We start from the raw sequence: 27,667 nt of genomic DNA on the forward strand, positions 1-27,667 counted from the left end.
CATCAAAGGACAAGAAAGTAGGTCACTGTCCCCTTGGGCAAGGCAAAATTTTGACCCAAGGGATTATTTCAAAACAATCTTGATACAAGTCCACCAAACAACATTTCAAGTCAAATTTCTAAGCTGTAGCTTTCTCCCATTCAGAAAACATTTGTTTATTTTCTGTTTTACTATGTGTACATAATGAGAATCACTGCCCCGGGGCTGGGCCAATTTTGACACCAGGGGAAAAATTTGAACAACTTTGGTAGAGGACCTATAGATGATATTATATAGCAAACATTAAAGTTCTATGCCTAGTACTTTCAGACAAAAATATTTTTTATTTTTTACTATATGTACATAATGAAAATCAATGACCCCCGGGGCGGAACCAATTTTGACCCCAGGGCTATAATTTGAACAATCTTGCTATAGGTTCACTTCCCATTCCATATATTGACCCTCTAGCCTTTGTCAATTCAGAAAAGACGATTTTTCAAGTTTTTACTTTATACATATAAGTAAAACTATGGCCTCTGGGGCAGGGCAATTTTAATACTAGGGGCATAATGAAAACAACTTTAGTAGAGGACCCATAGATGATATTATATACCAAATATCAAAGCTCTAAGCCTTGTACTTTCAGACAAGAAGATTTTTTATTTTTTTACTATATGTACATAGTGAAAATGAATGACCACTGGGGGTGGGGCCAATTTTGACCCCGGGGTTATAATTTGTACAATCTTGCTAGAGGTTCACTACACAATGTTTCATGCAAAATATCTTAACTATAGCCTTTGTAAATTTAAAGAAGATGATTTTTTTAAGTTTATACTACATGTATATACATAATTATAAGGAAAATCTATGGCCCCCAGGGCGGGGCAAATTTTGACACTAGAGGCAAAATTTGAACAACTTTGGTAGAGTACCTATAGATGATATCATCAATGACCCCCGGGGCGGGGCGGACTTTGACCCCTTGGCTATAATTTGAACAGCGGACTTTGACCCTTTGGCTATAATTTGAACAATATGGGTAGAGGTCTACCAGACAATGCCTTATGCAAAATATCTAAGCTCTAGGCCTTATGGGTCTTTACAAAAAGGTATTTTAAGTTTTTACTATATGTACATATAGTGAAAATCAATGACCCCTGGGGCGGGGCAGATTTTGACCCTAGTGCTATAATTTGAACAATCTTGGTAAGGGTCTACCAGACAATGCCTTATGCAAAATATCTAAGCTCTATGCCTTTTGGGTCTTTACAAGAAGGTATTTTAATTTTTTACTATATGTACATATAGTGAAAAACAATGACCCCCGGGGCTGGGCCGATTTTGACCCCAGGGCTATAATTTGAACAACCTTGGTAAGGGTCTACCAGACAATGCCTTATGCAAAATATCTAAGCTCTAGGCCTTTTGGGTCTTTACAAGAAGGTATTTTAATTTTTTACTATATTTATATATAGCGAAAAACAATGACCCCCGGGGCGGGGCCGATTTTGACCTCAGGGCTATAATTTGAACAATCTTGGTAGAAGTCTACCAGACAATGCCTCATGCAAAATATCTAAGCTCTAGACCTTTTGGGTCTTTACAAGAAGATTTTTTAAATTTATTCTTATAATTCTTTGGTTGCCATGGCAACCAGATTTCTGCATGGAATAAATTTCTTTGAACAACTTTGGAAGCCCTTTACCCAAGGATTGATCCTGCAAAGTTTGGTTGAAATTGGACTAGTGGTTTTTCACAAGAAGATTTTTTAAGTTCATTATATAATCTATAGAACACACACACAAACACACACACACACAAGTGAATCGCTATATGCCACCGCATCGCAGATGCTGCGGTGGCATAAAAAAAGTCGCTGTTATTAATGGTAGAAAGGAGGATCTAATAGAAAGGTAATACAATGTATACTGATTTTTCATCAAAACTGCTATATTTAACACACCAACAGTCATTCCTCATTGTTCTTATACATGTATTATATAGGTCAGTCAGGAAGGTAGATGCTTAGATACAATAACATTACTACCCAAGGTGTCTAGATTAGAGAAACTGATAAGATTTATTCATACCTATCTGCCTTTTATTACATCTACTACTCAGATGTGTATTTGTTTATCTGTAATATCCAGATTCATTTAGGGTTTTATAATGTAATGGAAGAAATGCACTTTCACACTTTCACCTGCTAAAAAATATTGTTAACATTATGATAAATGATTTTGTATTTTACAGACTAGAGGCATATGATAGAAATCAAGATTTTCGAGGAGAAGTGATTTTACCAGAACCTCTAGATCCAATGGTCGGGTGATGGACCAATTGCAACTTGAACATCAAATCCATCTGCCTAAACTAACAAAAGAGCAAATAGATGGATACTTTAAGTACAGGATGGCAGATGACAACGAACAGATCTCAGATCTTAAAGCTCTACAAAAAGGTAAAAAAATGTATGAGAGTTAAAAGATATATGCCTGCAGTATTAATGTAAAAGCACCATCCATATTTTTCACAGGATTTGTTGGAGCTGCTATGCGTAAAAAACTAACATACAACTACAAAATTAGGATGGACAAAGATAATGGTGAAGTACTAAACAGTCACTGTGAATGTCCATCTGGCAAGGGTCCGCATGGCACATGCAAGCACATAGCAGCTGTGCTTTATATGTTGCATGATTTTGTACAAAGCGGATCTGACCCACAAGTTCAACAGTCCTGCACAGAAATTTTACAAACTTTCCATAAGCCCAAGAAACAATATGCTGGAACACCTGTAAAAGCAAAAGACATTCCAAACACCTCAAGAAAATGTAAGCTGACGGACCCAAGGCCACCGGAATATCGAAATATTGAAAGGTATGAAGATCATGTAAGGAGTACAGTTTTGAATTACTGTGCAAACACAACAAAGGACATTACAATGAAGTATATGTGGGAAAGAGCTGATTTGCAAGCAGCTGCAAATGATCATAATTACTTGGATCTACCTGTCACAGAACACTGGGTTGACAATTCCTATGTATGTTTAGATAGCACCATTAAAGAGTTGGAAAAGAAAACGCGAAAACAAGCAGACTGTAAGAGATGGAAGGAAGAAAGATTGTGGAGGATAACAGCTTCTCGTTTTGGTGAGGTATGTAAGCTTACAGCACGAAGGAACATGAACTATGTAACTCTTTCATGAAGACATCAAGACTTTGCAATAAAGCAATAATTCATGGAAAACAGTATGAATCAAAGGGATAAAAAGTGTTCCAATCAAAATCAGGATTGAACGTTCAGAAGTGTGGTCTATTTATTTTCAATGAAAGACCATATATAGCGGCATCGCCTGATGGTCTCATAGGTAGTGATGCCTTAATCGAGATAAAATAACACTTAATAGAATGTAATGAGATAAAGTAGTTTATATTTGCTAAATGCTATTTTTCTTATTATGGGGGCTTATTATGATTTCAGTACTTGCTGGTATTTTTCTTCCTTTGGATTAGTTACCTATATTCTCGACTTTACACATCCGGACATTTGCAGGTCGATAAGAGTTACGCGCCCCTTGACTACTGGGGCAAACAAATCGATTTCCGCCATATTGATTAGTGCAGATACATGAACTTAAATAGTTTTCTTCCGTAATATTCGATAAATATCGGCAAAAATGCCAAATTCTTGTTGTGCTGTTGGATGCAGCAATCATGGAATGATGAAAAGAAAAATTTCTTTCTTTACATTCCCAAGCGATCAGGAAAGGCGTATCAAATGAATATCGGCTGTTAAGAGAATAAATGCCGACGGATCAAAATGGCTACCGGGAAAATACACTGTATTGTGTAGTGACCACTTCATTGAAGGTATTTTTTTGGTTGTGTGTTTAATTTTGTATGCAACATGCATGATTTTTAAAGACATCAGCGTTTAGAAATCAAATAATGGTTCCTTGAAATGGATAACTAAAGACAAGTGGCTTCGTGTCAAACGTGTTAAATTTCATCCTGTTGATGTAAACTTTTCCACATTTTTTAATAATGCGAATCAGTATATGTATATATAACAAGAGCAATCAGTGATCACATGTGTAGCCTCATGATGGCCAATTTCATGTTGGGACAAGTTTTGTGACAGACGGACAGACAGACAGACAGTGGACAACTGGACTTGGTACTGATCATTCCTGTAAAGTTTGGATGAAATTGCACTAGTGGTTTATGAGGAGTAGTCCGGACAAGCTTTTGTGTATCTGGCAATACACAGGAAAAAACACCTTTTTATCCAAGGGCCATAACTCGGCCAAAAATCATTCAACCGGAAAACCCGTGCAATATGCGCAAGGACTTGAGCTACAAATCAATCCTGTAATGTTTCATTGAAATTGCATTAGTGGTATAAGAGAAGTAGTCCGGACGAACTTTAAAAATAAAAATTATTAAAGGGCCATAACTCTGACAAAAATCATTGAACCGGAAAATGATGACAATATGCACAACTAGACTTGGTACTGATCATTCCTGTAAAGTTTGGATGAAATTACACCAGTAGTTTATGAGTCCGGACAAGCTTTTGTGTATCTGGCAACACACAGAAAAAAAACTTTTATCAAAGGGCCATAACTCGGCCAAAAATAATTCAACCGGAAAACCCGTGCAATATGCGCAAGGACTTGAGCTTAAGATCAATCCTGTAAAGTTTCATTGAAATTGCATTAGTGGTATAAGAGAAGTAGTCCGGACAAACTTTAAAAATAAAAGTTATTAAAGGGCCAGAACTCTGACAAAAATCATTGAACCGGAAAATGCTGACAATATGCACAACTAGACATGGTACTGATCATTCCTGTAAAGTTTGGATGAAATTGCACCAGTTTATGAGGAGTAGACGGACAAGTTTTGTGACGGACGGACGGACAGACAGACAGACGACGGAAAAGTGATCCCTATATGTTGCCACTACTCCGTAGAGGCGACACAATAAATCATATATAAATTTAGTAAATCATTACTTGTCATGAAATGAAAATGACTAATGACAACTATTATAGTTCATACCCAAGGGAGTGACACTTGACAGATAATGAGATAGTTCATACCCAAGGGAGTGACACTTGACAGATAATGAGATATGTCAGATTATCATTATGTGATGTCAGCTTTAGTCTTTTCCGGGCTACCTTACAAAGACTCTTGAGTCATTCTGTTAACCGTTTTGGTTAATTTTTCAAATATTTATATTCATTCCAGGCAAACCAAATCGAGACCCAGCACACCCGGACCATATTCCATCACTATTCCAGCATGTTGAAAGAACACCTAAAGAAAATCAGTCAAAGCTGCAACGGTTCGCAAGTGCTGTGAAAAGAAAGATAGCCTTTAATACACCAACACCAGCAAAGCGTCAGCGAAAAGTGCTATCACCATTATGTGAAAGTGAAAACTCACAAGAAGAAGAGGTGTATATGGCCACCCCCCTTCATGCAGATGTGAATAGTCAATATTTTGCTGAATATGAAAAAGCTCAGTATAATATTGAAATAAACAATCTCCGTGCAGAAAAAGAGAAACTCAAAGAACAAAATAAAGAACTTACAGACTCATTACAGAGTGCAAATTTAAGTTTCAAACATGTTGAAAACAATGATGAAAAGTGTAAGTTTTATACAGGATTGTGCTGGGAAACATTTATTACAACATTTCAGTTTCTGTCTACATTTGTAAAACCAGCCCCAAAGAATAGGATGATAAATCTTGAAGATCAGTTCTTCATTACATTGGTTAAGTTGAGGCATGATATGGCCTTTGAGTTGATAGCTGACTTCAAAAGGGTATCAGTAGCTACAATAAGTATCATTTTCTGGTTATGGATATCACTCATCAGTGCAAAATTAGACTTTTTAATCAAATGGCCAGACCGTGAAACAATAAATTTGACTTCACCAGCACCTTTACAGCAAAGTTTCCTAGACTGACTTCGATTATTGATTGTTTCGAGATATTTATTGAGAGACCAAGAAACCTACAGGCACGTGCCAAATGTTACTCAAATTATAAAAAACACAGTAGTGTGAAAGTTTTGATTTCATGTACCCCAAATGGTGTTATTCCTATCTTGTGCTTGCGGCGGTAGAGTTTCCGATGTTGAAATAATACGGCGCTCCGGTTTCATAAGTACTAAATACCACCTACCAAATGTTGTTTTCATTCAAGTTAACAAAGCAGATTGACGCTAAAGAGAAGTTTTTCTTTTCATTTGTATTTTTGTATAAAGTATCAGTGACTTAATTGTGCTATTTAACTACTTATTTATTTCTCCTATATTTTGACACCCTTTCACGGGTTATTTATACTAAATTGTCGCTGAATGCCGTACTGTTTTAAACACAAAGGAAAGCGTCTTTGACCTAGTTTCGGACATCCGCCATTTTAGCGTGGGTTCATTTCCTTTGTTTACATCTTTTGTTTGTAATAAGTGAAATAGTGTTTTACATTTAATCCTGTAAGGTGAATGAATATACAATAATATTATTTCACAGTTATCAGCACACTTGTTCGTTTTCTTTATTTGATACATTTTGACTTTCCTTTTTATAAGACTTCTCTTACGTTACTTATTTATATAATTGTAGTGCCAGTGGATTCCTAACTTAGTTAGATGGCTGTTTCATCTAATATTCTTATTTAAGGACATTCTTTTACCAAGAGACTGCAGAGATTGTGTGTTGAAAACCATCGCATTAATATGAATCTTGATCACAACAGGTTCCAAGTGTACTGGCATGGGATCAATGGGGGAAATCTGAAGAATGCACATCACCCTAAATCCATTTGGTCGGATCCACATCTTGTTTTTGATCTACAAGGTGACATTGTTTTCTTAGATATTGGCAGCAACGATTTGTGCGACCTATCAATTTATCCAAAATCTGGTCCAGCAGTTGCTTGAATTAACAAAATTACTCATTTCACAGGTTTGTAAGATAGTTGTTGTTTATGAAATACTCCATAGGCAGACTCATGGAATCTATAATGCCAATGTAGACCGCACTAATTCATTACTTTGTTCAGCTTGCAGGCAAACATCAAGTCTTTACTTTTGGACACATTAATATTCAAGAAACAATTTTAACAGGCGTTTCCTTTCAGATTATGTTGCACACGATCGGGTACATGTTGATAGCATTAGAGGAATGCCGCGGTATTATAGTTCAGTCAGAGGTGCTCTGTTGTATGCTGACACTTGCATTAGAACTTTCTAGGTTTTTTTTCAACCTCAGTCTGTTATATTTTGCCTGTTTATTTAACTTTTTACTTTATTTTGCAGATCATAGATGGTAATGTTGTGTGGTTAGTTAGCTTTACATTGCTATATTTGGACGTTTGACAGTTATTCATTGCCATTTGGAAGGTTGAATATTTATTTCATTTACATTTCATTTTTTCGCCTTTGTGCGACTCACCTATGTGCGAAGCTTTTCTATATCTTCGCTCTGTGCGATAAAGCCTTTTGGCTTTCCTGTTTTCGCATTTTGCGACACGCCTTTGGCGTAGTTACCAGTTCGCTTTTTGCGACACACCTTTTGGTGTTCACTTTATACATTTTGCATTGTGCGACACGCCTTTGTTGTAGACTTTTTACTTCGCTTTTGAGCGCCATAATTTATTGTTCGGTAATTATTTTGGCTTTGGGTTTCTAGCCTTTTACAAATGCATTTTACCTTTTTGCGACACACCACGTAGACATCTACTTTTGCTTTAAGGCAACATTCTTTGTGCTCTCATTGCACTTTATCTATGTCATACAATGTAAAAAATGTTTATTTTTGGCACAGTTCTGTTATTAAACCGCCTTACACAACTGAAATACTGTTGGGAAAAGGTGTAAAATGAAACAAACAAACAAACATGTTATTCAACATTAATCACTGCCTATGTCTGGCCACTTTTACTGGTTAAAGTTTTAAACTCTTTCATATTTGGACATTATGACATAGATTATAATGATATTAAATTATTTTGTTTAGGGAATTGAATATCCCCTCGCACATAATTTTTGAATTTTGTGTATTCGTTCATTCTAGTAAATACTACAATGAATGCTGACTAACCATTTTTTTTATCACTTTATTTTAGAATGCCTAAGCGTAAACCCTTCACTAGCAAATGAACCAAAGAACAAGAGGGCCATGATGGCCCTAGATCGCTCACCTGACTTATCAAACTCATCCAAACAATTACCTAGACAAGCATTCTGACCAAATCTCATGACAGGTGAGTCAAAAATGTGACCACTACAGTGTTAACAAGGATTATCCATATTTGAGCAGTGCGACCTAGTTTTTTACCCAGGTGACACATATTCAAACTTGACCTAGAAATCATCAAAACAAACTTTCAGACCAATTTCCAGGATACTTGGATCAAAACAGTAGCAACTAGAGTTTTAACAAGATTTTTCTATTTTTAGCTCCGGTGACCTAGTTTCACATGTGATTTCGAACTCATCCAAGCAATTACCTAGACAAGCATCCTGACCAAGTTTGATGATAACTGAGTCGAAAATGTGACCACTAGAATGTTAACAAGGTTTTTCCATATTTGGGCGGTGTGACCTAGTTTTTCATCCAAGATGACCCATGTTCGATCTTGACTTAGAAATCATCAAAACAATCTTTCAGACCAATTAACAGAATATTTGGATCACAACAGTAGCCAAAAGAGTGTTAACAAGATTTTTCTATTTTTAGCTCCTGTGACCTAGTTTTTCATCCGAGATGACCCATGTTCGATTTATTCCCAGCAATGACCTAGACAAGTTTCCTGACCAAGTTTGATGACAATTGAGTCAAAATTGTGACCACTAGTGTTAACAAGGTTTTTCTATTTTTAGCTCCTGTGACCTAGTTTTTCATCCGAGATGACCCACGTTCGAACTCATCCGAGCTATCACCTAGACAAGCATCTTGATCAAGTTTGATGATGATTGATGCAAAAATGTGACCGCTAGAGTGTTAACAAGGTTTTTCTATTTTTAGCTCCGGTGACCTACTTTTTCATCCGAGATGACCCATGTTCAAACTCATCCGAGCTATCACCTAGACAAACATCCTGACCAAGTTTGATGATGATTGAGGCAAAATTGTGACCTCTAGAGTGTTAACATGGTTTTTCTATTTTTAGCTCCGGTGACCTAGTTTTTCATCCGAGATGACCCATGTTCGAACTCATCCGAGCTTTCACCTAGACAAGCATCTTGACCAAGTTTGATGATGACTGATGCAAAAATGTGACCGCTAGAGTGTTAACAAGGTTTTTCTATTTTTAGCTCCGGTGACCTACTTTTTCATCCGAGATGACCCATGTTCGAACTCATCCGAGCTATTACCTAGACAAGCATCTTGACCAAGTTTGATGATGATTGATGCAAAAATGTGACCACAAGAGTGTTAACAAGGTTTTTCTATTTTTAGCTCCAGTGACCTACTTTTTCATCCGAGATGACCCATGTTCGTACTCATCCGAGCTATCACCTAGACAAGCATCTTGACCAAGTTTGATGATGATTGATGCAAAAATGTGACCGCTAGAGTGTTAACAAGGTTTTTCTATTTTTAGCTCCAGTGACCTACTTTTTCATCCGAGATGACCCATGTTCGAACTCATCCGAGCTATCACCTAGACAAGCATCTTGACCAAGTTTGATGATGATTGATGCAAAAATGTGACCTCTAGAGTGTTAACAAGGTTTTTCTATTTTTAGCTCCGGTGACCTACTTTTTCATCCGAAATGACCCATGTTCGAACTAATCTGAGCTATCAACTAGATAAGCATCCTGACCAAGTTTGATGATGATTGATGCAAAAATGTGACCGCTAGAGTGTAAACAAGGTTTTTCTATTTTTAGCTCCGGTGACCTACTTTTTCATCCGAGATGACCCATGTTCGAACTCATCCGAGCTATCACCTAGACAAACATCCTGACCAAGTTTGATGATGATTGAGGCAAAAATGTGACCTCTAGAGTGTTAACAAGGTTTTTCTATTTTTAGCTCTTGTGACCTAGTTTCTCATCCGAGATGAACCATGTTCGAACTCATCCGAGCTATCATTTAGATAAGCATCCTGACCAAGTTTGATGATGATTGAGGCAAAAATGCGACCGCTAGAGTGTTAACAACTAAATGTGAACGGACGACGGCCGACGGACAATCATCGATCCTAAAAGCTCACCCTGAGCATGCTCAGGTGAGCTAAAAAGCAAAGCCGGATGGCCGAATTACTAGCATCAGCTATCACAAAAGATGACACACTCATGAATGAGTTAAAAGAACTGATCAATGACGAGCCACAAATGGAAGTGAACGAAGATGGTACAATTGCCTCACACAATGATATTGTATCATCATCCTCAGATTCCCAAAATTAACAGGCTCCGATCCAAATTTTGCATCTGACTCCGAGTCTGATGACAGTTCTAATGACCATCCTGCTAAGAAAATGGAGCCTGTTGATTTGGGGACTTTCTCAGCCATTCATCCGCCAGTAAGCAAAAAAATTAAGGAAAAAATCTGGAATATGCAGTATGTAGATTTGGCTTCCCTCTATTTTAATAAAGACACGTCCGAGACAAAAACTATCCCTAAAAGCAATTCAGGCACAGTCACATCTATTCATAAAGCTGCCCCAAAACAAATCTCAACAATAATGGTATGGTGCCGAGCATTTCAAATATATGCCGACATCTATTGTATGAAATATCCGTTAGAATCACCCCAAATTCTCAGATATATGTCCATTGTTCAGAACCTTGCCAATCATACCAACTATTGGCAGCTCTATGATGAAAAATTTCGTCAATGCCGGGCTATTGAGTCCATCCTATGGGGTAAGATTCATATTGAAACTTACCTATTCTGTAGTATTACACAATCTAAACAGAATTTTCGTCCCCAACATGGTCAAAGAACATCAGGCTCTAATTCAAGAGTCCCCGCCAGCACTCTCTTTCGAAACGGATAAGGCTGGGATTTCCAACGGTTTAATTCCTGTGCTAAATCAAAATGCAGTGTGTTGCACAAATGTGCCAACTGCGAAGATAAGTCCCATGGGGCAGGAAGATGCCGTAGACCTGTTGTCCAGCGCCAACAACTGGACACACCAAAAATGTCCAAGTACCCATCAGACAAGAAATCCTAAACTTCTACTACCATCGCCTGTTTTGCCAGAACGCTTAGCCTGGTATCTTAATGGTTACAACAAAACATTGAAAGATAAACTTATCAAAGGTTTCTATACAGGTTTCCCACTGGGTTGTATTGGCTCTATACCTCCAAGGTTATAGGTAGCTGCTCAACTATAATCAGTGTGAAAGAAAACAAATAAACATCTATACATAATTTGAAAAGGATGCCATTGCAGAGAAATGAGAAGACAGTGTAAATGTTAATATATATAAAATAATTATTTGATCGAGTGTATGAATAGAAAAATAAACAAAGATTGTATTGATTTTGTCCTAATTTTATTTAGAATTTAATAGTATTATATTCTAAGTATATTCATGCTAACCTTCCAACAATACAGCGGTAAAAATTGGTAATTTTTAATCATATAAATGCAATTCTTGAACCAAGATTAACTTTTGACATTGGAAGTTCAGAACTTAGTATTTTAAAGTTTTTCGCAAGACCAATGACTCTTTCAACATGTATACGTTTGGACGCAATGCGTCTGTCCTTCACGACTGTCTCTGGTTCAAGCTGTGATATTCCTGCCATCATAGTAGGTGTATTGACCTTTACATCCTTATTTGCAAATAAATCTTGCACCATTATCCCCCGGTCTGCCATAATGCTGTTTTTTTTTATTAAAAAGGTCTTTCTTACAAAGATCTGAACGCTCCATTATTTGTCTGTCGCTAGCAATTCCGGCATAAGAATCACTGACAAATGTAACTAAACTTCTTGGTGAAACACCAATCATAGTTTTGAGGGTATTTTTATGTTTATATGATGAAAACCTCGAGCTTTGAGCTGAAACATTTGATGCTTTTCTGTACTGGGATCTCTGTTGCATCAAGAATGACACGTGTTGTTGAATGTTTCCTCTTAAAATCCTCGGGCATATATTGTGTAATAATATCTCTTGTAGGCCATGTATTTATTTCCTTTAGTTGACAATATATAAAGTTTATCCATGTTTCAATCATCTTCGAAATGGTCGGTTGGCTCACACAGAAAAATAGGCTAAGTTCATAGTCTTCCTTATTCAGACGAAGTTTCATTAACAATTGGTGTTTTGGTTTGATCTTTTGACACTTATAATTTAAATGGTTTACAGCTGGTCCTATCACATAAAAAAACAAAACATCATGAAATGGCCATTATCATCAAATCCAGTATAATATCTGACTTATCTACACCTCACCAGCTTTTTGCAGCAACAACCTCATTCCCTTCTGATTCACCTGCATCCACCAGTTTTCTTCACCACACTCTTCTAGCATAGCCATAACTTCATCATTCATGTCTATGCTGTCAGATGTAACTTGTGCAGAATGTCTCCAAAAAGAGGAACGAATCAGTGACCAAAACAAATACATATTGACCCTCACACAGGATGTGGAGTATTCGCGAGGTGAATGTGAAAAGGCTAAGAACAGGAAAGGTAATATGAATTTAAACATGTGACTGTTTGTCACAAATATCTTTAGGTCGAAACAGCCTTTTTGAGAAAGTCTCATTTGTTGATTTCATAACATGTATATATTTTTTTTCTGAATAAAGGGTGATTTAGGTTTGCACATAAGGGTCAACTTCCCTTATTTGTTTTTTTTTATTCATACAACATAATTCTTTATTTTTGCCTACCATCTTCAGATCAGCTCCTTTAATACCGAAAACAGGCTCAAGGTTTGTCTTAGTTGGCTCCTAGTGGTGTAAAAATATACCGGTGTACCGCACAACAGCAGTACGAAAAGGCTGGGTACGGTTCGTATCGGTACGAAACAGTCTAACCGGTACATGCTATCAAGAGTAGCGTCCCTTACCAAAATGGCGACAAATAACAGTGATGAATATGAATTGTTTGAAAAATTGGTTTTAAACACATTGTTTATATCAATGTACATGTGAAATTGTGGCTCGTTGAGTAAAATTTCACAACGCTGATTTCTTGCTATGAAAAGATGTTGTTTTTATAAACTATTGCACCACATGAATTAGTGATAAGTATGTAAAAAATGTTCGACAATACGTATCGGTACGTACTGCGATACACTTAGTGACGTATCGCAATACGATTGTCAGTTGCAATACAATGCCTACTGGCTCCTATAATCATAAGTTTGCTATGCTAACCACTTTACCCACTTGTGTTATGATGGTCTCTTGTATATGTTTATATGGTTTTCTTTTACTATTCTTTTACAAATTTTGTATCATGATATGTAGTATATATTATTCCGTTTAGAGATGACATTTCAAACTATTTTTAATGGGTCGGGAAGGGGAAACAAACATATTTTTATTTTTTGCCTAAGAGTTATCAAATTGAAACATCATATGTATCATGGAGGGTATTGTTGTTCACAATAACAGTTAATCTTGCTTTCATGAATTTTAAGTTTTAACTGGCAATTTGATTCGGTGAACAATGTCACAAATGCTTTAATGTACCATTTTGTAAACAAATATTAATTAAATGATAATATAATACAGATATTTAATATGATGTTCTTTTCAATTGAAGATTTTTATTCCTTCTGGGCAAGAGGCGCCACAAACAGGATACACGTATCTGGTCTCTGGATCCGATATGTGTGTTCCAGTGACTTGGCTAGAGTCAACAACATCCCTGTTTAAGAATAAAACAAGGTCCCATTGTGCCAAACTCTTCTTAAACGAACCCCAGGCACTAGTCAATTAAACTGCCTCTGAGATCATGAGGACCCCAGTTGGAAAGGCATTTCAGTGTGAGTAAAATTTCATATTGGTCATGTTTGCTTAAATATTGGAATTAATTTTAACCACATAAGTACACATATTCTTAATTGTTTGTTAAAATTTTGATGAATGAAGGATATTTTGTTATTGAAAGATAGTTATATCGCTTTCATAGTCACAACGCTAATGACTGCAGTAATATATATTCTTTGAACTTTGAGATGTTTATGTTAACATTCACTGCTGATCAAGAATTTTTTCCAATGGTGGATAGGCAGTTGCAAAGACGTTTTGAGGTACTGGTGGGTATCCACTTGTCATTTGTACTTAAATCTAGGTTTTGCAATGCAAATGCATGTTCATCCCAACAGATCAAAATCAAGCCAGCACCAGTGTATTGACCAATAAATAATAATTGCCTTTGGTGTTTATTTTCTTCATTTGTAGGTGGGCTTTACTAATAGATTACTGCCACTTTTTTTCAATGTGGGGTTTTGGGGTATCAGTCACCTTCAGTGATAGTTCTAGTTTTATCCAGTATAAACATGGCAGCATGTAAATGAAAAATAAACCGTTTTTTATCAGTGTACTGCTTCAATAAACTTAGTATGGAGAGTAGCTTAGTCACCAAAGCAGTCAACACCAAAATACACACAATGGCCAGGGCACTGAAGCAAGGTGTGTTTATTGGAATGAAAATGGTAATCAAACTAGTTATCTCACATGATGATTAAAGTTTCCGATACATAGTTTAACCACCCCTTTTTACCATGGCGGAACAAATAAAACAGGTTGCAAAGTTTTCAGAGGATGCCATAAATGTTGCATTTCAAGAAATGTCTCAAGAGACTAAAGAAAGTTTGTTTTGAAAAGGGATTAACTTTTCTTAACACAAAATTAGGAACTTAAGGAAAGAAAACAACGGAAAAAAACAAGCAAAAACTTGTCAGACGAAAACATATTCACGAAAAACATTCTGCCTCAGATTGAGAGGAAAATCAAGGAACTTGAGGATGCGGAATTACAGGAAGAAGGTGTGCAAGTTCAAATGGACTTCTCCAATATAATAACTGACTTTGATGGCATAAATGCTGAACAACTCAAGAATGAACACGATAAAATAGTGAGACTTGAAAATGAAATGAGAATCGGAACTCTGGTGATTCAGTTCATCAGAGGAAAGTTATACCTTTTTGCGAAAGAATCGCTGGGGACTGTGGATGCTAGCCTGAAAGCAGCCGTCGAAAAGGTTTTTGTTGTGCCATACAGAACATATTTGCGATACGCCACTCTGGCGAACATGCTCTTTTGCTTTCCTAGACTGATAATGTGTGATTTAACTTTCACACGAATTCTTTTGCACCAAAAAAGACTTAAAATATTTTAAATCTGACGCAGGACGAAAACTCAAGAGATAATATTTCACTGCCTGTGTCCCTGAAAGCAATGGATAAAACCTTAACAATAGAGCGTTGTGATATTGATGTCATGGCTGTAAATGTTAGCACAGGTCCAGACCGGGCAATCCGCGACAAATATTACCAAAGGCGAATCCCCAACGATGCAGAAGTGCAGAAGACTTTTGATGGTGCAGTAGGAGCTTACCGCGAGGCCAATGAAGAGACGGACTTGCTTGAAAACTTGTGAGTAAAAGTCTATTTTAGAAAGCAATGAAAAAAAATTTTTTTTTCAGGAGAAAAAACTGCTCAGTTTTATACATAAATTTAATCGGGTTTTAACTTTATCTTTTCAGAAACTCCTTTCATATGTAACGTTTGGCAAGTTTACAGCCAGTGACAGTCCTGTCACCAACTGACAGTGTGTCAAGTGTCCATATTGGAGGATGAACACCGAAGTATACCAAACAACATGAGGGGCGTGTGACTGAACTTTGATATCACGTCAATTCACATGAATACTGATATAAAGTATTTGTAAAAATGTCATAGTAAAGTTATCACTGGTGTAGTATTTTTATCAGTCAGGTGGTGATAAAGTGTGACTCTTCATTGAGTGAACTGAAGCATGTTGTGTTATTATTGTATTATAATCAGGATTTTGTATTCTAAAATACAGATATTATGAACTGGTCAAACAGTTTGAGGAAGACTGAAATTTGTATATAATGTCACTTTGTATTTTTTTTGTCATATGATATTCACATAATGAAAATACAGCGATATAAAGTTTATATAGCAGAACCTCGATTTATATATGTGTTTAAACACACCCCGGATACTACGATACATATGTATTGCAGTATTATCCGGGGGATATTTTCAGTTTCTGCTGTTTCAACGATTTTTTGTTGTCTGTGCTCCTTTTGGGGCATAAAAATGAGTTATATCGTACAACCCCCATATATCATATATATCATGTACTTTTTATTCTGATGAGAGAAAATGCTGATATTTAGTCATATGCAGACAAATTAATTAATAATATTTAAGATAATAAAAATAATTTGAGCTTAGCATCAATATATGCGTAAATATGATATTTTCAGGATGCGGATGACTCCATGGTAACAGAGAAATTAAAAACAAAGGAAGGGTCAGCACCACATCTTTGTGCGTTTATTGATGAAGGAAAACTCAAAGCAGTTTTCATTGTTGGAGATGACATCTCCATAAGATGTTTTGGGGACTGCCTTCTCTTTGGAATAATTCAGTTAATAAGTGTGTATTACATTTTTGACATTTACTATCCTTAGTGTTATGCAATGTTCATGACGCTTTTGCAGATATTTGTTTTTGAAGAAAACAATAGTCTTCAGACATCAAAGAACTTCAATTTCTTCATTAAAAAATTGAAATTTGCTTTTGTCAAACAGAAAAAAATTGTACCATAGTAAGGTTTGAACTACAAACCTTGAAAGTTGCTCCATTTCAGATTTAATAAAAAAAAAACCTCTTAATTAATTCTAAAAGATTTATCATATTACATATTTATATGATATGATATGATAACAAGAACGTGTTTGTTAAACACAAATGCCCCCGGCTCAGATTCTTGTCAGTAACAATATTTAAAATAAAGGCTGTATAGGCAAAAGTGTAAAAAATCTATTTTTAGCACTGGTGACCTTGACCCAACTGACCCCTAACTCCATCCAAACGAAGAATATCATGCAACTTATTTTCCTACCAAATATGAAATAAATATGTCAATATATAAAGGCTGCATGGGCATAATGTAAAAATCTATTTGACTTTGACTGTTGACCTTGACCCAACTGACCCCTAACTCGATCCAAAGGAAACATATCACTCCTGACAGTTCAACTACATCGTCCTAATAGCCTATAATACATTGATTTTAAGATTAATATATCAAGACAGTTTTAAAACAAGATTGCATTTGTGAAAAAAGCAATGCCACCGCATAATATAATGCAACACTAAATAGTAGTGTAGGACAAGAAGAGTTATTGTTACTATACAATTGAACTTTGCCAAAATGCAGTTGATTCTAGTGAATTTGGTGGTCAAGGTCATATTTCACATGGATCAAATTTTATGACTGTACATCAAAGGACAAGAAAGTAGGTCACATAATCAAAATCTAGGTCAGCTGATATCAAAGTTCAACTTTACATTTAAAATTGTGTACAGTGTCCAAAAGAAATTTCATAGCTGAACATTAAAGTAGGTCATGTGTCAAAATTTAGGTCAGCTGATATTAAAATTCAATTTTAAATCTCTAACTGTGCACACGGTCCAAAATTCTTGGCTGTACATCAAAGGACAAGAAAGTAGGTCACTGTCCCCTTCGGTAGAGCAAAATTTTGACCCAAGGATTAAATTAAAACAATCCTGATACAGGTCCACCAGACAATGTTTTATGTCAAATATCTAAACTCTAACTTTCTCCTATTCAGAAAACATTTGTCTTAGTTTCTGTCTTTACTATAATGTACTCCCCCAAGGCAGGGCCAATTTTGATACCAGAGGTAAAAATTAAACAACTTTGGTTGAGTACCTATAGATGATATTATATACCAAATAGACTAGTGGTTTTTCACAAGAATATTTTAAGTTTACTATATAATCAATATAACACACATACATTAATCCAGTAAATCCACACACTGCACACACATATGTGAATCGCTATTTGCCACCTTATTGCAGATGCTGCGGTGGCATGATCAAAGTTATATTTTGAAATTCATGTTATGAAAAAATTAGGACTTTGGCAATTTTGGGAAAAGTACATCAAACAGTTTGGAAATTGGCCTAATTGGGAAAAATTATCAGTTCATTATCAATTCAGACATTTTTTTTTATTAGTCATAATGAAACGTGTTTTTCACTCTATTTCAATTCTGTTGTTTTAAGCATTACATTTGTTTTCATTCTGTCTTGCAAATAGTGTAAATAAGTGTGCATATAAAGAAAACAAATCTTAATTTCACAAGTCATCTTGATTTCATTTCTCAATTTTTGATTTTGATATGTGAACATTCAGGGTCATAAATAATTTGTTAGCTTACATTTTTGTTTCAATGGGGAAATGTTTGTCAAAGATTTGGGTAAAATAGGCATATCCTTTGGTCATATCTCTTTAAGTAAGTATGTTAAATTTGTGAAGTCTAAAACGAATACAAAATTATCTGACATAAACAATGACATTCTTTAACTGTATTTTTAAGTAATCACAATATTATTTTAATTATTAGTATGTGAATTATCCTTGACATTATATTTCCAGCAACAGGTGATGTTGATTATTGGTGAGGAGAAACAGCCTGTAAAAGCTATCACAAAGGCCATGAGGGGAATGTTTTCAACAACAGAGCTAGCTGGATGTTCAATGAAAGGCCAGGCAACCAGCATTAGGTCCCAAATCCCAGGCCAGGGAAGTTCATGTGTTTAAAATATTTCTTTATATTGATGAATGATTTGATTACTTTGTTTTGCAAAGAAGCAAAGAAAAAAAAAACAGTGCCAATACTGAACATGTTAAATGTACATTTAACAAACACTTTAATGTGTTTAACCTATGTTTCAAAGTTTTAAAATGCAGTAAGCAGGATTTTTCCCCCTTAAAAATAAGGCCTTTATTTTACTTTGGTTACAAGGTAGAACTCTTTCTGCCTAGGGTAGGTCCAATCCAGGCGGATTTAAGCAGAATATTTTGTTCACCCAAACATTTGCAAAAGTTAAATTACAGCCCTGTTACAATACTGATAATCACCCTGTCTGAATAAAAACATTTACTATTTCATACTATCATTTATCAAGTAACCAAGTCTCAATTGTAATGATATCAGTTACCTGATACTTTTACCTTGACCTTTACATGTCAGTATAATCCCATGAATGCTGGAATAGGTAGCTCTTATTATAGACAGGTGATTCCTGCCAGTGACCAGTTCTAAGATTTAACTTGATAAGTTCACATCTGTGTCCTTTTTTATATATATTCACATTTGTGAATAACAGAACTTTGTAACATTACACTATAGTATATGACATGTATGTACATTCAATAAATATATTACATGGTGTCAGAGTAAAAATGATAAAAATAGTAGAAAAGAAAAAGGATTATTACATTTATCATATAAAGTATACTATAAATTGTATGTATACAATTTTATGTTGAATAAAATATATGTCATGTTATGTTTTTTACACACTTTGCGAGAACAACGGTAGGAATACCGCCTCCGCAAATCAATTGGAATAGCAGGAATTTACCAGATAAATGGCAGAAATTTGAAGATCACGCAAAATTGATCTTCAACGGGCCATTGTTGGAGAAAAGAGAGGAGCAAAAAGTCAATATCACCTAATCTAGGTAGGAAACAGAGGCAGAGAAGTGCACCAAACACGGAGAGATATCACCGCTGACGGCGAGAAAAAATTAGAAACTTACACATGGTTCAGAAACTATGTCCAGACCAAACTTAACCCCATATTCCTCGAAACAAATTTTACGAGACACAGGGCTCCGACAATTTTCACACATTCCTAACACATTTACGGATCAGGGTAACGTACTGTCAATTCAACCAGCCAGACCAAATAATTCGCAAGAGAATCGTGTTTGGAACAAGTAACTCAAAAGCAAAAAGAAAAAAAAAATTCACTTAATAAAAAATGTTAATGAATATTATCAAACATATTTATTAGACATTATTAATTTACCACCCTAGGAATGTTTATCTATTCAGATTTTTCAACTTACCAGACAGTACTTTAAATATATTTTTGAGTCAATAAGTTTTACAAGTGTTTCCTTTAGTAAATTAATTTTTCACTTATTACTATTGTTACCTATCAGGTTTTTTTTCCACGAATAAATTGTGACTACTTTTTTTCTTTAAATTGAAATGATTACTTCAATTTTGTTAAGGAATCACTTTACCAAAACATAAGCCCTGGATGCAGAAAATAGATTTAAAATAACTCACAGATCTGTTGTTATGGTTATCAATGGATTGTTGTCCTCTTGAAACAAAATACAATATTTATTATACTGTATTTGAATCTACTGTTTATCACAATTATTCTATCACAACTCATGCTCATGAACATGTGAATGTCAAAGAACACTGTATAAAATTATGAATGTTTACTGGGTATATATATAACTGATTTAGTCCCAAGAATTAACTATAATGATCTAAAATTTGACAAGGGTTTCCTAGAATATACTTTCTGGTTTGTTTTCAATCACACCTTCAGTGATTTTATGTTGACATTATTTCCGATTCACTCTTGCTTCAAAATGTTCTTATTTCTGTTTCTATTTGTTCACAAATCACAGATAATGTATGGTCTAGTTTGTCTCCAAATCATATAGCAGCAGATACATCAATACATACTTAAATCTGTTTCAATGAATAATTTAAATCTTGAGCATTATTCAAACAAGAATGTTATATCTACTTTTCTTCATATTTCCCTGAGTTCATGCTAAGTTGATATGATACATGTATGTGCTTATGCTCTTTTCATTTTTGGAGATTTCATAAAATCATTTTAAGTAAGTTGAATTTGTTCAATGTTTACTTTATTTTGAGCATTTCAATTGATTTTACTTTATTCATTTTAATACAATGTACTGGTAACAATTTTGATCAATTTTCATTGAAGCAGTCAGCATGTCTTTACAAGAATTGTATTCATCAAGTACATTTATAAAAGGCATAGAATTTCATATATGTATACAAGATTACTCCATTTTATATACACAAGTTTTACAATTTTGTACACAATTCTCAAACTGATTATTGCACTTCCCCGACTTTTTCAGTTTCCAGATACAATATACCACATTATCACATGAAGTCCTGACACCATTTGGCCACAATATCAGCCATGTGTAAGCTAGCATCTATCACATAAGCGTGGCTATATCCCATTTCACAGACACGTATATCACAGGTGGGGAACAATTTCTTGAAATCCTCTCCATAATGTGGAGGACACCAATCATCAGATTTTCCAAAGTAAAAACTAAGACGGTCCAAATGATTCCCAACTAGGGTTTTGTCAAGCTCTGCCACTTTGGACATCTCTTGGTGTGCCATAAACAAGGCATTGCTTACACAAAACGGATTGATCAAACCTTCAGTTGCTGAATGAACACATTCAGGCACATTTTCATCTTTAAAATGACTGCGTAGCAACCATGTCTTTATACCCTGAGGTAAGAGGCCAACACCTGAGACTAAAAGTGGTGCCATCCAACGTAAATACTTCAATGCTGGAGTATAAATCCTGCCATTTGGAGATATAGCCATTCTTTCTATTGTTGGAAACAGCATGAAACATCTGCCTATCGGCTGCTCCAATTGGTAGAGTATTTTTAGAATGATGTAACAGCCAATTGAATGTCCAATCAGGAACAGTTTTGTTTTCTTTGGAATGTTTTCTTTGATGAAAGCAACTTTGTGTCTTATCTGACCATCTAGGGTGCAGACTTCATAGCTCAACTTTTCTGAAAAATTAAAAGTCTTGTTTATAGAAAAGATAATTAATAAATATTCCTTTTTTGACAAATAATTGTTATCTTAACTCAACAATTAATTTTCAATGAAGTAATTATATAACTACCACAATCTGGCTAAAGTTCCAACTTAGAATATCTGTTACAGATGAAGTTTCATATGATATAAATTACAATACATATCTGTTTCTCAAGTCATACAGTGAAAATGTGGATGCAAAGTTATCACTTTTTTCAATACGCTACTTGGCCTACATAAAAAAATTCATTCACCAGTTAACTACTTATCTAATGCATCACAAGAAGATAAACCATAAATATTTTACCTCTAAGACCTAAACTTGAACCAGTCAAAATACTAAGGACCAGAAAACCACAGCAATTAATTGCCAGTATTCTGCAAAATCTATACTAGCCTGAACCATTATTAACAAGCCCAAAAATATTCAAATTTTGAAGAGGAAAGTAGTCAAGAATAATAATGAATACAGTTGTTTTCTGAATCAAGGACAAATTCTATTTGAAATTCAGTTAAATTTCAGAAAATTAGATCATCGACCACAAATTTTTCATACTATAAGCCAGTCTGGCAAGAAAATTGGAAATTTTATGACCCTGATTCATATTCTACTAGCCATCGGCTAGCAGTCTACTGCTAAATTTGCAGACTGTTAAATGAACTATCTGTGCTGAATAATTCCGACCTGCACCATCTGACCCATTGTTTGAATGATTTTCTATCTGTTAATACAAATATTTCTAGAACCTTTGAGTCTGACTTTGTATGATTTAACCCTTTACCCCATATATACACGAAACAACGCACTTTCGACCCCCCCCCCTTTTTAGGCCTGAAATAGTGAAATCGTTTGAGAAATGTTGCAAAAAAAAGTGAGCACTTTTTCGGCGCCGCCCCCCATCCAAAAGATACATCAGGGGGTTGCCAGAAGGGGGATGTACCCCCTTCTGTTTGGGGGGTTTGAAGGGGGGGCGGAGTCCCCCTCATCACCAAGAAAATTCTGGACTTGTGAGAGGCTAAAAATGACCCCAGGTCGATCATAAGGTAACATGTAACCAACGCTGAAAAGCCTTTGATTCTGTCTCAATCCCTTGAGAAGTTGCAGCACTTTGAAATAAATTTTGATGGAAAAAATCAAGGCAAAATAGTGATTTTTGGCAATTTTGAGATGTCCCCTCGTTGCCATGGTAACAGGAAATTTAAGACTGAGCATGTCGTTACAAAGGCAATGGTCCAGTCAACATTTGTGCCAAGTTTGATTAGTACTGAAGCATTTTTCATAGTTTCATAGCAGTTTGAACTTGTAACAGGAGGCTTTTCAGTGAAAACGGCCATTTTTCACAATATGCTCATGGGGGGAAAGGGTTAACAACATTTCAAGTTTACAAAACCCATGTCCAGATGCATAATATTTCTTTATAAGATCTCATTACCTTGATGAAATTTTACAGCCCTACTATATAGCTAACAATTAACATTTCTGCAAAAGTTTCATCATATCTGTTAATTGCTACAAAGAAAGAGCATGTAATTACTAGACTAAAGACTGTGGAACCTCATTGGTTTCTGACTTACTGTACAAGTCCTGGTTTCCAGCAGGTGGGAGTACATGCCCTGCATGTGACACACCCCATACAGGCACTGTACCTCCACAGCTTGTATACAGATGACTCATAAAATCATCATAGAATTCAACAACACCTGGATTTCCTGAAAATTAAAAACAATTTACAACATATTAATTTATAATGTTATACCATTTAACTTATTACATATTCTGGGAATCATAACATAATATAATGCCATTAGGGGGAAAATAGGGTAGGGGAAGGTATTCTTTATTTCATGATGTATTTGTAGTGTATATAATTTTACATACAGTGTAATTACCTATTGTAAACAAGAAGACCATGATTGTCCGTCTAATTGGGCAAGTTTGTCTAAAAATATAGTCATTCTTACTAATAATGACAAAATCCAAATAAAACAGTAATTTCAGAAAGAGGAATCGTTTGTCATGAATTTAACCTAGTTTTGATCAACGGTCACCTAAATTTTATCTTGTCAACTGTTATGATTCATAAATATATGTACAACTTCTTACAACAGGGCCTGGAAATCATTCTTTGGCTTAGTGGGCTCAAACTTTGTTTCTATCACTTGTAAGTCGCAAATTCAAGCAACATCAGGATCTTTCTTGATGCATTTGCATCTTTTTGTTACAAACTGAAAATGTTCATACATGATGCCTGGCTCCTGGAATTTGTTTAAAACATGAAATGCTTTCTGATTACAAAAAAAAAAATTAAAAAAATACCAAAATGTTTCCTTATTAATAACTGAAATGGTTTCTGACTTGAAAATAAGTCATTTAGTCATCAAAAATGATGGCTTTCTAAAGATTCTTTGGCTTATAGTCACTGTAAAGGTCCTGGTGACTTTCCAGCTTCATTTTGTACAAATGTGGGGGAACATCTCTGGTGCCCCACTTCAGGTATTCACAGGCATCAGAGTAGAACCTTACACACAAACAGTATGTGCTAGCTGGATAGCTTCCTAACATGAAAGAACCTGAAGTCCCAATTTGGATTCAAACTTACAGCAGTGTATGAAAGTTGTTATTAATTTCACTTTAAAGATTCTTTGTTGTAGCATGGTGACCTAGTTTTAGACCAAAGATGACCCATAAATCAAACTAATCCAACTGATCAATAATATGGTCATTCTGACAAAGTTTGATGCACTTCAAAACTGTGACCTCAAGAGTGACAACTGTTGATTGTGGATGCCGAGTTAACTGACATATGATAATAGCACACTTAAACTAAAAGTTAATATGAGCAAAAAAAAAAAAAAGATTTTGAAAAGTCCCAAAGGCAAATAAAAAATTCTAGGGTTGGTAGTTTAAAACACAGGGTAGAAAAGAGGAGTCAAAACAGAATTATTATTTTTTTCCCTGATGTGTTGAATTTAAGTTAACATTTTAATAGATTATATTTATTTTTCTCTCTGCCTGCTATTAAGTTCAACAAATCAAATCATTTTTGGCTTTTTTATTCCTTTTTAGAAAATAACAACAACCCTCTGGTCAAATTTCATCAAAATCAGACTGTGAGACAGTTAATGCTATTTTCTATTTAAAGCTCTGGCTGCCATTTTTTCAGCAGACTGGAACATTTTCAGCTCTTTGGTGTAAGAATACCTCAAAGATTATTTATAAATTTTCATAAAAATCTGCTGAAAAATAGGTGAAGATATTTTATTAAAAGCCTATTTTTATTTCTGCAAGGCCTGACCTCAAAATCAAAAGGGGTCATGACTCATCTACTGACAATAGGCAATGTCTCCACCAAATTATATAAACAAGGACTGATGCCTTCTCAAGTTGGTAGTGGTGATTCACATAAATACGTACCAGATCATAGCAAATGAAAGTAAAACAAACCTGGTACGACTAGAAACATTGATTTTGTGTCCTGTAAAATTTCACCATACTTTAATACACTGGTAGGCATTCCTAACACATTGATGAATTCCATATTCCTTACTGTATCCATATAGAAATCTCATCAAAACCTGAATGAAAGAAAGATGGTCAAATCAATTTGACGCTATCATTGAACAATGTGTAATCAGACAATGCAGTAGGTACAGAACTTTCTCACATATTAGAACGGATTTTCTACATGTTGCAAGATGGAAAATAACATCTTACAACAGCTTTGTGTAAGATGAGTTGTGTACTTTCAGCAATATCATTTCATAACTAGTCAAGAGTTCAAGAAGATGTCAATCTGCCACTTATTCACGAGTTAGTGTCATAAAGTTAATATCAAAATATTATTATTTATACAACAAAGCTAAACAAGAAGGCAATAATGGCCCTTATATGGCTCATCTGATTTAGAGACTTACTGACCGGGTAGTGTTTCTTAGTCTTTTGTGAATTGGTCTGGGCCCTTTAACTCCATTAATTAGAATTGTAATGCCATTATATGTGACATTTTAACTGTTTTTTTATGCTACTAAATGGGGAAAAAGTTAAAGAAATATGTGTAAAAATGTCTTGATTAATGATAGTTCACTGTCTCTTTTTCTCATGTAATTCATGGGTGAAATTTTAGCATTTAATCATTCAAGCGCCTTGTCCAGTATATACCTGATTACAGTATTTAGTGTGGTGGTCCAATCCTTTTTTCATGGATTTAACTCATTAAAGGACTGGAGCAGTACCTCTAGACGCTTGCAGAAATCATGATCACAAAATAGACAAATATCTTTTTTTTTGTTAATTCTTACATTTTTCATCCATATAATCATACATAAATCAGTGTAAAAACATGAATTAGCTCATTTCTTTGTGCGAAAATGCATGATTTTAGCATTTAAGCGCCTTGTCCGGTACATACTGGAATACAGTATTTAGTGTGGTGCTCAAATCCTTTTTTTATGCTCACTCTTTTTTCAATGCATACACAGTTCTCTAAAATCGACAGCAAAACTGGTGTACACAATGATCCTTTTTCAGTAGCGTTCTATCCAGATATGGCCAGTCTGCTGTACCTAGACTTAGACCAAGCCCGTTGTAGTCTAGAAAGTAGATCTTTTAAATTTTGAAGATACTATAGAGTGGTTGGACCAATGCTCGGCGCATACCAATGCTCGGCGTAAAAAATATTTTTTTTAGAATATCTGAAAATGTCTCGAGTTATCTCATATAGGTCACTGGTGCTTTTATTTACATCTTTCACCATTTTATCCTGGCGTGGTTCACTGCTGATAAAGTCACGTGACAATGCTAATAGCAGACAAACAACCGTATGTAATCCCCAACATATAAATTATTAAAATCTTTTAACACTAGAGTTCTGGGGCTATAAAATTTAAACTAAAAGTTGGGTACTTGTAAATGTATGAACCTAATTTGGTTGTTACAATTTATTCAATATGTTTTCTTCATAAGATAAAAAAGAGATTTTATTCGAAAAACAATCCTGAATAATGTAGTATTGTATGCCGAGCTATGGTACAATTTCACGCAAACCACACTTGTTTATCGGGCTCCAGCCATGCACATCATTATATGATTAGCGAATTTTACACAATGGCTATTTAAAACAATATCATCGGTCTTGAAAATGGACATATAACATTGAGGTTTGTTGACGTTGATTTGAATTTGCCATATCAAATATAGTATTTTTACGCCGAGCGTTGGTCCACCCACTCTAGGATAAATAGGGCGAAAATTCAGTGGGCCGACTCCCTCACTAAAATCATTTCATTTATTTTCTCAAATAAAGACCTGACATGTGATAACAAATACTTCTTTTAGTTGGGAGTGACTTTATGAAACCAACATTACAGTCGAAACGCATTCCACAGGCATTAACATCAAATATTATTCCTTTTAGCATACCTGCAGAAGCGCAAAGTTTAAGTCGCCTATAGCATGTAAAAATCTATGAAACTGGAACATAGTATATAATTTTTTTAAAAATATAATTTAATTTAATTATTTCATACAGTACAAAATATATTATAGCTAACTGAGTCTCTTGAAATTTATTTATAACATTAATTATGCAATATTAATGCTGTAAGCAAGATGGTTAGACTGGTACCCAGCATATTTCTAAAAATTAAATTGGGAACCATAAAAAATTAAAGCTGAAAGGAATAATTTAAAAACGGAAAATCTATAATCAATGTAAATGATGAAATAATTATTCCCTTCCATAAGATTGTAC

General features: G+C 35.0%; 3 protein-coding genes across 3 annotated transcripts; 2 read left to right on the top strand and 1 right to left on the bottom strand.

Moving 5' to 3' along the window:
- Positions 1–1,669: 1,669 nt before the first annotated feature.
- LOC132741870 (uncharacterized) lies at positions 1,670–5,395 on the top strand. Its single transcript, XM_060730137.1, has 2 exons — positions 1,670–3,856; positions 5,240–5,395. The coding sequence occupies exon 1, from the start codon at positions 2,539–2,541 to the stop codon at positions 3,190–3,192; it is 654 nt and encodes a 217-aa protein (XP_060586120.1). The 5' UTR covers positions 1,670–2,538; the 3' UTR covers positions 3,193–3,856; positions 5,240–5,395.
- On the top strand, positions 3,807–5,964 carry LOC132741861 (uncharacterized). Its single transcript, XM_060730127.1, has 2 exons — positions 3,807–3,828; positions 5,240–5,964. The coding sequence occupies exons 1-2, from the start codon at positions 3,807–3,809 to the stop codon at positions 5,962–5,964; spliced, it is 747 nt and encodes a 248-aa protein (XP_060586110.1).
- Positions 5,965–16,336: 10,372 nt separating this feature from the next.
- LOC132741890 (lipid droplet-associated hydrolase-like) lies at positions 16,337–27,357 on the bottom strand. The gene is made up of 4 exons (XM_060730156.1): positions 27,278–27,357; positions 25,363–25,493; positions 23,493–23,627; positions 16,337–21,889 (listed from the first exon to the last, which is right to left on the bottom strand). Exons 2-4 carry the CDS (start codon positions 25,472–25,474, stop codon positions 21,228–21,230), a joined length of 909 nt encoding a protein of 302 aa, XP_060586139.1. The 5' UTR covers positions 25,475–25,493; positions 27,278–27,357; the 3' UTR covers positions 16,337–21,227.
- Positions 27,358–27,667: the final 310 nt, after the last annotated feature.

The sequence above is a fragment of the Ruditapes philippinarum genome, unplaced genomic scaffold (assembly GCF_026571515.1).
Source record: "Ruditapes philippinarum isolate M1 unplaced genomic scaffold, ASM2657151v2 ctg4029_1_1_1_1, whole genome shotgun sequence".
Lineage (NCBI taxonomy): Eukaryota > Metazoa > Mollusca > Bivalvia > Venerida > Veneridae > Ruditapes > Ruditapes philippinarum.